Source organism: Danio rerio, chromosome 7 (assembly GCF_049306965.1).
Source record: "Danio rerio strain Tuebingen ecotype United States chromosome 7, GRCz12tu, whole genome shotgun sequence".
NCBI classification, from domain to species: Eukaryota; Metazoa; Chordata; class Actinopteri; order Cypriniformes; family Danionidae; genus Danio; species Danio rerio.
In genome coordinates, this window is record NC_133182.1 from 39,410,777 (window position 1) to 39,422,783 (window position 12,007).

The window sequence follows — 12,007 nt, forward strand, 5'->3', positions numbered from 1 at the left end:
GGTCAGAATACACTGAATGTCCATCAAAACAATGAAAACTTTTATAAGTTTGAATAATTAATTAGATTTAATCTAATTAAATATATAAATTTGGTTCACTGAAGCATATAATATTATTTAGACTAGACTTTAGCTCTGCGCAAGACATTAGGCCAGAGAAGAACTGGTTTTGCCCAGCTGAGCCAAGTTGGTAAAGTTTGTTGCTCACAACTGTCTCCTATGGCTTGCTTGGTTTGGGACTTGTGGAGCTGCGCATCGTTGGAGTTGCTCTTCAGTGTTTTGGCTTTCAGCAGTGAGATTTACATTATTACATTGAACTGAACTTCAACTGTAAAGACTAAATTTCAGCTATGTTAAGCAGCTTTGACAATCTACATTGTAAAAATTGCTACAGAAATATAGATGAATGTATTACAGAAAAAGCTGACCCCTGATCGTCAATGTATAATTCACACCCTGCTCACCAACAATAATACAGAAAACTACACCCTTCTCTAATGTCTGATTTACTAGCACAAATGCATCCTAAAACGGCTCCAGAATTATTACAGATGCAATTACTGAAGTGTGAGTGTCATGTATGTTAGTGATGGGATCTGGTGGTGAAGTTCTCCCACAGCTGTGTCTGTGTGCTTGGCAGTGTGCAGATGCAGAGAGGGTGATCAGAGCTCAGCCTGCAGCAGTGAGATATGAGGGGTCTGATCTCAGCTGGCTCGCAGCTCCATGCCTGATCACAGCCCGATGCCAACGCCGCACAGATGTATTCCTCTGCCTCGTTCTGTCTTCCTCAGCTCAATGTCCTAACTGAGTCGATACGGGACCTGCTTGACAAAGCTTTGAAAAACAATTCCAGTCTACGGTTACCAAGAGGGCACTAATCTGTGTCTACAGAATGACCCCAGAGAGGTCATTGTGGGAGCAGTGATATGTCACTGATGTGTTAGGACGTTATTAATAGTGCTCATTTCTAACCGAGCGCCATTAAGCTGAGGGAGAGCTCCATTGCTTATATAATCATAATAATTCATCTGCCCTCACCTCCACTCATTTCTCTCTCCGGACACATTCTGCACATTAACTCTTTATTGATGGCCCTTCTCTCGCTCTTTCTCAAACCCTCACACTGTTGTATTTCTTTGCGTTCGACTCGAAAATCATTATTAATATTTTTTTTAAACTGACATGACTGCGTCAATGATACCATTACAAGCCATTAAATCTATTATTATGTATTGAGCATAAGTCATAGACGGCCATTATGTAAAATTTAACCTCAGCTGCTTATTTGAGTTAGCTTGAACAAGTCTGCCCATTCTCAGCTGACCTCAACAAGGCATTTGTGAGCATAGCGTCCACAGAAGTGCCTCTCATTGGAGGATTTCTCTTTTCAGACCATACTCTATTGATGCCCGTGCATGAAAATCCCAGCAGATCAGCAGTTGCTGCAATCCCTCTGGCACCAACAATCATTCCAAAATCACCTTTTTTCCTTATTCCCATATCTTTACTGTCTACGACTAAATGCTTTCATTAACACTGAGCTGGTATTTGCATTAATGAGCCAGTGTAAAGTGGCCTTTGGGTGTATTATGATCTTATTTAGACTGTATTTTTATCAAATGAACATTCCACTTTTTTGGAAATAGCCTCATTTTACAACTTCCCTAGAGTTATATGTAAACCTGCTGGTCCTACACCACCCAACCCGCTCTAATCTGAGGTCTAACCAGTGACTTTTAGAGGTCAGAGAAGTGAAGTTTACCTGCACAGCACTTCACTAGCTGGCCTCTGCTACACTTACCCCCCTAAACCTCACTACCATCCGGGTTAAGGCACCAATGTAACCACGCTATAACCACCCAACTTGCTCTGAGCTGGGATCAAACTGGCAGCCTTCCGAATGGGAGTCGGTTGCTCTGGAGTCTAAAGACCTCTGCTACATATACAGTTGAGTTTTACCATTTTTGAATCCATTCAAGCCAATCTCTGGATAAGGCGGGAGCACTTTTAGCTTAGCTTTGTTTAAACCATTGAATCGAATTAGACCATTAGCATCTTGCTCACATTAGAGTTTTAATAGTTTTCATTTTTTAAAGCTTGACTCATCTGTAGCAAAAATTTTAAGCAGCACCTGAAAATAGTCCCCAGCGAGGTAGCTAGGTAACAGCACTGCGTAATATCATTGCTCCTGCTGCAGCCATGGTAGAGCAACAAAGATCCTTGATTATTATGCCAAAATGACCAAGCAATATGGCCTAGAAAATAGCTAATTTTTATCACTCTTAGTACACCATGTAACTACAAAAGAGTCATGCTTTAAGTACACTTTTTTACACTCAAATTGGCAAGGGGCTTTAACATAGTATATGCAGTCAAAGCTCCTATCTTTTTGTTTCTTATATTGAAGGGGTAGATTAAATTGCTATAAAAAATTACAATTTAATAAAAGGCATAATAATAATTATTATTATTCTGTCCCAATCAGTTGTTGCTTAACCAAAAGTTTAACAGATGGCACAAGAAAAGCAGAAAGCAGATTGGGTAACTTCTCAATATCTTTCTTTGTGTGTGTGTGTGTGTGTGTGTGTGTGTGTGTGTGTGTGTGTGTGTGTGTGTGTGTGTGTGTGTGTGTGTGTGTGTGTGTGTGTGCGTGTGTGTGTGTGTGTGTGTGTGTGTGTGTGTGTGTGTGTGTGTGTGTGTGTGTGTGTGTGTGTGTGTGTAAAACTACAACAAAGAGGGGGCAAATATTTAGTACAATTTCACACATTTTTTATACAAATTTTAGTATGCATTTGTGGAATATCTACTAAATGAGATTAGACCATTTTAATCGAATATTAGCAAAATGATCATATTTACACCACCATCATAATGTGTAAGCCATGGAAGTGTGTTTGTACAACACAATACAGGTGGTATAAAATAATTATAATCAAATGACTCTTGAATATTTTTAAAAGTAGAGCTTTAGTAAAAATAGAGCACTTACTGACATTTATTTCAACGTTTAAATCAGCTCCAGAAATAATCTGCATGTGCATTACTTACTTACTTGACTGCACGCCTAAAGAAACCGAAAGTAACTCAAACATATTTCAGTACTTCAAACATCCAGTAGGAGGCAGGTCAAAACCACAAGTGGCCATAAGCGACTGCACAACAATGATAGCGATTCAACAATATTTAGTTTTTAGGGACGAATCTCGTTATATTTTTGACCTCAGTGTGTGGGGTGTGGAGAGGGGGCGAAAATGGCCTGCTGGCCAGCAGTTTGAAACCTGGCCAGAAACCTCTGGGCTGCATCCGAAACCACATTCTTCCATAGTTTATTGATTGCTAAAATCAGAATGCGAGCCGAGTAGTATGTGAGAAGTACCTGGATGACCTACTACTTCTGACGAGATTCTGAAGTGCGCATTCCATGCATGCTGCGCTATCCCATGATGACCCAAGAGAGAATTCATGAATGGGAGTAAAGCAATGCATATGCAACTGATGCAGGTAGGTCACATGACCATGACAAAATGGAGGATGTAGTATGTCCGAATTCCATTCACATTCATACTCATACTGTATGAATGTACTTTTCTAAAAGCCGAGTAGTACGTTTAAATTCAAATGCAGTACTTATTGACTAGTAGGCGGTTTCGGACATAGCCCTGGTCTAATCCAATTGATTGATTTATGCTAAGCTAAGCTAAAAGTGTTCCCGCCAGACCTGTAATGGATGCTTAACTCTATGAAGTTGTAAAATGGGCCTATTTCCAAAAAAAGGAAAAGTTGAGTGTTCCTTTAAGAGCAAGAAAACATGAAGGAAACCCAACAAACAGAATCACCAGACATTCAGTTACATGTTAGCAATGTCTGTGTCAGTACCTTCAAAAAGCCTGTTATTGTTCATTGGAGACTCTTTCTGCACTGATGCTAGAGCACTGTGGCTCTTTGTACAGCGAGGCGGCGACACATTGTCAAAAATACAGCGAAAGATGTTTCCAGAGTCTCCTAGTCACAAACCGAGACTTTTATATAAGCTGTCATTCTCTCAGCTGCGTGTCTCCTGTGCTAAAGCTCTGGGATGCAGAAAGCAGCAGCTGTTTCTCGAACACTTCTCTGCTTCACACACACTGGCAGAGTCGTACATGTTCATAAAGGCTAAACTCTTGTACTTTTAAATTTAATTGAATGACAAAGAACAGGAAGGGAGTCAAGTCAGCTGCAGAGGATTTGACTATGGATGTAGTCACACACGCTTGTCTGCACAAACAAATGCATGCACACCAACAAACACATGGATGCTGCTCATTTAGAGACTCTATTGGGACTCAAAGCAGAAAGCCTCCAGTTACCAGCTGGCAGCTCCAAACATAAAGCCATCTGCTACCAAATATACTTTTCCCCACCAGTACGACTGAAGGAGCAAAAAAAATCTCATATGAATATCAGTTAATTAACTTAAACATCTATAACAATGTGTCAACATTCGATTAACAAGCTGAAAGGTTCCATATAAGCATCAAAAAGTTTTTAATTGGTGTTTTAGTAATTTGCTGGCCTGTCTTTCCAGGACGTTTTTCCAATTTACATTGGGCCCCACAACACAAGTTAAAGTTAGAGTTAACAAGGCAACCAGGACACATGGACAAACACACAGACGGCACGCAAGCCTCTGCAGATTCGGACAGACATCACAGTGGGAGTGTGTGTGGGAAGCTTTGTGGTCTGTTCATCAGACTCCTCCTTTGATTTTGCTTTGTGCTTGTTATAAGATCCCCCATACTGGCCACTGGCAAGCTAATGACTCTCTCGTTCTCTCCCACACACACACACACACACACAGTTCTAATCTGAGCTTATTCTCTGAATATTGGATCAGAATCAGGCACTACACCCTGCTGTGCTGCAGTTTAGTAACATTGACTAAGCAGATCAACACATAAACGAGCAAAACATCAGATTAGCTTTGTGACAAGGAACGTGGCGTAGTTATAATTCTAAAAACACGTTTTAATTTGAGGGGTTTTTACAGCTAGTAAAATATTCCAGATGCTTCTGATTGGCATGCACTCTTAGGGAAGGTGATACAGGTGCTGGCTCCCTGTTAACTGCGCCATTGTGATCGGCATGAAAAAAGCAATTACTTTAAAAGACCAGATGACAGCTCGGACAGTTATCAGCGTTATTCTTTCTAGTAGGTGAAAACACATTTGTCTATGTCAGTGTCTGGGAACTTCCTATGGCATTAGATGCTATTCATTACTGATAAGTGCAAAGTTCAGTTTTCCTTTGCCCCCAAGGGGCTTTAAGATACACTAAACCTCACAAGAGTACAAGAGTTCCCATGAGAAATTAATGCTCATAAATGAAAAGCCTGGAGCCCAAATGCCAATAACCGTCACATGTATAACAATAACACTCAACTGGCGCAATGCAAGCACTTGCATGACACAGACACAGCCCATCCCAAAGTCTAGGGAAATCAATCAGAGAAAACCAAAGATTTAAGGTTAAAGAATTAAGTTTTATGATTTAATCAAACCAAAAAGCATGAAGAAATCTTTATTGTAGTGTTATCCAGTTGAAGTCAAAATTATTAGCCCCCCTTTGAATTTTTTTTTTCTTTTTTAAATATTTCCCAAATGATGTAAGTAAATTTTCACAGTATGTCTGATAATATTTTTTCTTCTGGAGAAAGTCTTAATGTTTTATTTCAGCTAAAATAAATGCAGCTTTTAATCTTTTAAGCACTATTTTAAAAAACAAAAACAGGGGCTAATAATTCAGAGGGGCTAAAAATTCTGACTTCAACTGTATCATTAAAATAATGGTTAACACTTTAAATTATTGAACATATATTCACTATAAACTACAGTTGAATCAAATAAATTTTAAAAGTCAAAATTCAGTACGAGTTTTCATTTTTTTTATTCCATGTTAGAGTGCCTTGAACTGATTTTTGCTGTTTATTCTGATGAAGCCACTGGATGAATCCCTTACTTTTTTGGGGGGCAAGGTAAGCTTGAAATAAGTTAAATGACCAAAAACATTGTCATGACTGTATTATATAATTATTTACAGTGTATTTTGTATTTTTTGTGGGTATTATCAGCAGTTGTTTAAAAATATTTGGTACTTTTAAAGCACATAGTAATGCTTTGTTTTGCATATTCAAGATCCTTTGTCCCTACGCTATCCCTTGTCCTTACCCTGCTCACTCACTCAATGACTCACTGTTAGTAAGCAGCAATAAGGATTTTATTGAAGGAATAAGTTGTTAGTTACAGTATAAGTAGGCCCTCACGGAATCTGCGTGCACAGAAATCCACAGATTTCCGCAGATTTTTAACCCATCATTGCGTATTTATTTACTTGTTTAAATGTGTCATTTGATATTTATTCCATTTTTAAATGAATTTCAGTAATTTTATTACTTTTATGACAATGAAAGTGTTCATTTTATTTGCAATAAAGTTTGTGAAGTAATATTTTCGTTCTTGATAGACTGTTTACCAAATAAGTGGCTCTAGATGGATTTCCATTGTAAACATTAAATAAAAGTTAAAAAGCTATTATTTTTTATTTCATATATTTAGTTTTTAGTTATGATATTCCCAAAATAATTCCTCATAAATCCTCAGATTTTTAAAACAAATTTTTTCGCAGAAATAGCAAGAAAATGTTTATAGTTCCTCTCTGGTCCTAGTTATGTGTTCTCTAACCTAAATCCATTATTGTCAGTCCTAATATACACTTTTTGATGATCTGAGGTCTGATAATAATCTGAGGTTGATAGTCTGAACCCAATTACGTGTCAGTTTTGACAATAAAGAGTGCCATTTTGAGATCAGAGTCTGTTTCAATGTCCAGTGCTGTCCATCATTTTATGATGCTCCACTCAAGGCTTCCGCAATGTAATGATACACTGTGCCCACAACCAACATGTGCTACATCTGATGAAATATTTAGTCTAAAGGTGTCACAGGTGATGCAATTGTTGGTGGCCGGTGGCAGAACGCTCAGGGCTTTGTTTAGAGCTAAAAGCCAGTCCTGCTGCTTCAGCTGTTATAGCTGTTCTCTCTCCCCGTTGAGAAGCCACTGAGATTTGGCTGTGTCTCCAGGCATTTCATTCTTTTCTCAGAGTGTTTGTGTGTGTGTGTGTAACAGGGTGAAACAGCAGCATAGCGACACACTTTCCTCTGTGAAACTGGGTTAACACCCCGCCAAAGAGACAAAGAGAGAGAGAGAAAGAGAGAGAGAAAGTGAGAGAGAGAGAGAGAAAGAGAGAGAGAGAGAGAGAGAGAGAGAGATCAGACTTTGACTCTAGGGGATTCTTCTAGTACTTTACCAGTTCACACAGTAAGAATCATGGTCACAGAATCAAAGAGGCACCATCATGCGCAGCAGTGAGATGTGATTGAGTCTGTCTGAGATAACAAAACTGAGAGATTTGTATTATCTGAAAATCCTCTCTGAGAGAACTTTGACCAACACTCAGTCTTTTTGTTTCTTTCTCCCATGTTCAGAGCCCCCAAAATGCCTGTATACATTTTCTACTTTAAAGCCAGTTTGGAGAGAAGCGTCTGTAGAAGCTTCTGAGGGGGGAATGTGTGCCTGCTCAGTGATGATATGCACTCTGCTTATTATGAACGGAAAAGACAACATTTTGACAACTGGATTCAATGCACAGATTATTTAAATGAAATGCACATGTGTGTTCTGTACAGCATATGACATACTTATCAGCAAGAGCAGGGCTTATCCCCTTATCAATTTCATCTATCTTAACATTCACATTCAACTGAAGACGTGGAACAGATATGGTCGTTGCATGATTAAATATACAGTAGATTATGTGAAGAACTTCTATGTTAAGTTGCTTTGACACAATCTACATAGTAAAAGCATTATAGAAATAAACAGTTGAGAAAGAGAGGATTCTTAAAGATTTTTTTAATGAATTGTGCATAAAAATTAATAAAAAAAATTAAGGGAAATAATATGGCATTGTGGGCTGTCACTTTGGGCTCTTGCTACTCTGTAAATCACAAGCAGCAGAAAGAGCTAAAGATCAGGTCCTGATAGATCATTTAACAGAGTGGCAGAGACAGATAAGCCAGTGGTGAATTGGCCAGAAATGGCTTTTAGCCTAAAACCTACACTAATCTATATGTAAACATCAACAGTAATCTCCCCTAAACATCAATCAGCCCTTGTCAAATCCACTCCTGTGCCAATACCACAGGGCATTCCAGCAGAAATCAACAAAGAATCATTTCTCAGCCACACTTGTACATTAACACAAACCCTCATTTACAAGTTTTTTTATATCTGCAAAAACTTTACCTGATAAACAAAATCTAAATGGATGAAACATTCACGTATGACGCAATACAATTTTGGTTTTGAGTTAATCATATGAACAAATAATTGACTAATGTATTTAAAATGAATAAAAACATGATTTTTTATTGTAATAATAATAATAATAAATAATAATAATAATTTTAATTGATAATAATTGTGTTCCTCCACTTCAATATCATAAGCAACATAACTGAGTGAAAAACACATTTGACAGTAATAATTTAATGATATTTATGTTTAATGTTCACTTGCAGCGCACACTGACTGGGATAAACCGGTTTAGCCCCTTCTGCAGATGTGCCTAAGTACCATTAATGCTCATCTTGTTTCTTTACAACTCAATCTGACAAGGTGAAAAGGGTTCTGCTTAATGATTTTAGCCTACTTACACAATAACAGAAAATAAAAACACATTAATCTTGGAAAACATAAAGAGGGCAGTTTGGCTACAGTCACAAATGTGAGTCACTTTGTTTGGATATAGTCTCAGAATGAATACCCACACACTGGACACATCCGTCGTAATTCCCAGTGGTGATAAGAAACTCTTTCTAACTCTTTGTGTGTGTCACATTAAGCTCGACGCCTTCACTCGCAACTTACCGTTGAAGTTCCAGGGCGCGAGTCCCTCTGCTCCAGTGCTGTTAGTTACATTCATGTTGCATGGTTTTAAAAATGCTCAACCAGCCAGAAGAAAAAAGAAAAAGGAATCCAGCCTTCCTCTTTCACTCCGTCAAGTTTTTCCTCGCGATTATTAGAAGGGCTGTCCTCATGTTGCGCCGGAACACTTTGTTTTCACATCATGCGCTCTTGACGCGCGCGGCTCTGGCCAGCGGTGAGACGCTGATTGAGACTCTGACCATCGCGACTGCTGCTTACCTAAGCGCACCTCGAGCGACTGCTTTTGTCTAGAACGAGTCGGTTTACAATCCGCCAGATGTGGCTCCCATCCGCGCGAGCGTCTCTGATCTCTTTCCAGGAGTTTAGCGCGCGGCTGAGGCAGCGGACTTTCAATGATGTCATCCACCTCCAGCCAATCACCTGAGAGTCCGCAGGTTCGACTGAATCAACCTATAGCCGGTACTGTCCTGTGAGATGCTCCTGCTCTCGGCGCTGTCTCTTTTCCCGATGCCTAAAACATCCTTCAAGACAAATGCATTTATTCAAGCAGATCTCATTACAGAATTCGGCTTATTAGGGCAGCTACTTGGTTGAACTATTGCGTTTAGAGAAGTCTTTAAACACAGTGGTTCAATAAAAAGGTCAATGGATTAACAACACTTTGCTACATAATACACTTACAAGTCAGACAATCTGAAATTGACGATTTGTGTAGCACAGTATTGTAGTCCGTCAATGTATATTGTATTATGAAAACTGTTTGTGACGTAATCTATGCTACTCTTTTTGTCTTTTCAACAGAAATGGATTAAATATTTAATTTCGCCAGTTTTCCCTAAACTGTGGTCAATGTAAGAAATACAGTCACTTTGTGAGTTAATGTGAAGCTCATTTACTCAATCACTATTATTCCATGGCTTATCAGGGGTCGCAACAGTGAAATGAACCACCAATACTCTGGCAGATGTCTTACAAACTGTTTTAAACCCTAAGTGCTGGGAAACACCCACACGCTCTCTCATTCACACACTACTACAATTTAGTTTCTCTAATTCCCCTTATTGTATGCTTTTGGACGGTGGGGGAAACCCATGCGATGCAAACACGTGAAGAACATGCAAACTCCACACAGAAAGGCCTCCTGGTCCAACTGGGACCCGAACCAGTGACCCTCGTGCTGTGGGGCTAATTAATTAAATCATATTATTTATTTAATCATTCATTCATTCATTCATTCATTTTTTCTGCTTAGTCTTTTTATTAATCAAGGGTCGCCACAGCGGAATGAACTACCAATTTATCTACCACATGTTTTGCCCTTCCAGCCGCATCCCAAAACCGGGAAATAACCATACACTCTTGCACACACATACACTACGCCCAATTTAGCTTATTTAGTTCACCTATACCACATGTCTTTGGACTGTGGGGGAAGCCGGAGAACCTAGGAGAAAACCCACGGTGGAACATGCAAACTCAGAAATGCCAACTGACCCAGCCAGGGCTCGAACCAGCAACCTTGCTGTGATGCGATTGTACTACCCACTGCGGCACCATGCTGCCCTAATCATATTAATAAATAATTTTTAAAAATCACATTTTTTAGACCAGATTTTTTTATATGTTATGTTTACTTGCATGTCAGTGTGAAGGTGAGTGGAAGACCATGCAATTATGTTGTTAAATTGTTTGAACATGAAGTTTCTCAGAGTGATTTCAATTAGCTAAGTGTTTAATGTCAAATGGGTTTGGCTGAAAAACATGTTTGGAATCCATGTATTAGCCAACACGAACAAGCAACAAACGTGACAGTCATTGTTTACACCTGTTACACTATATAGAGTTATAGGAGGAGTATATCTTAAAACCTGTTTATGCTGAAAGTCCTGTTTTCCTAATGACTGAAAATGTGTTGAAAACCTAACAAAACAGCCCAACAAAAAATCTGATCGAACTGAGTATCCAAACCAAGATTAAACCAAGTAGCCCACCTGAGTGTGGAAACATGCTATTTTAAAAATAATATAGGCTACTTTAAATAACATAAATTACATTATTCTTTGTGCACGCACACATACAAAATATGTAAAATAAATATGTAGCCACTGATCCAACTCCAATTTATGCCTGCACACCCGTAATTAACTTTTAGATTTGGGGAGGGAAACCGTCCCCAAATCCAGTTATCCCAGGGCAGCAATTTGAATCCCACCGCATCTGTGATCATATACAGAAATTATGCACGTGATCAGAAGAAGGCTAAGCTTCCCCAGCCGTGCACGCGCTCCTCCTATGTGGCTTGTGTCTTTACAGGCGTGATATTGCTTATGAAGAGCCAGTCTCTCAACATACGCGAGGCTCTTGAGCGCAGCGCACAGGTTCAGCACCACCGCTCGTGGACAGCGCTCAACAGCACGAGCCTTCATGTGTCTCCCAAAATATCACTTCATCTGCTGGAAATCCAAACACGCTTTGTGCTTTTTATAGTGTCGAGTTTTCCCAGAACAACAGCAAAGTTGCTAAAGATAAACAAACCACGCATTATTAAAACGAGTGTGTGTAGATGAGAAGGGATGGGGTGTTTTCTTTACTTTCTAAATCATCATCTCAAGAGATTTCTACAACAGCTGAATGGTTGCTGTCTGTCGCTTGTGCGTGAACTGGCACCACAGCATTGAATGACAAGCGCACGCGCTCAGATCCACTGGAGGCTGTGTGCTCTGTGACAGTATAGCCTAACTTAAGTCAAAAAGCAGAAAACAATCACGTAAAGGGTGAACGGGGCATATTTGAGAGCTCGTATAGAAGGTTTATGAATGACAATTCGCCCTTTCTCACCTTCCTCAGCTCCTTTCGGCATGGGTTTGCGCACAGACTCCAAGATTAATCTGGCAGCTGTCTCAAAGCAGGCAAAATGAGATTGATGCCAGCCAAAACAAAGAGATCGCGAACAGAAAATCATTTCAATAGCAGCACGGAGCGGAGACCTGACAGCCACTGACAACCCGGAACGAAATCATCCAAA

General features: G+C 39.4%; 1 protein-coding gene across 1 annotated transcript in view; it reads right to left on the minus strand.

Annotated features, from left to right (window-relative positions):
- The window catches only part of chrm4a (cholinergic receptor, muscarinic 4a), a 26,650-nt gene extending 17,316 nt beyond the window's left edge, over positions 1-9,334 (minus strand). Inside the window, exon 1 of the mRNA XM_001922407.6 lies at positions 8,965-9,334. Coding sequence (XP_001922442.1) covers positions 8,965-9,019 — 55 coding nt within the window. The 5' untranslated portion in view covers positions 9,020-9,334. The remainder of the gene's footprint in view (positions 1-8,964) is intronic.
- Between the last annotated feature and the right edge of the window lie 2,673 nt (positions 9,335-12,007).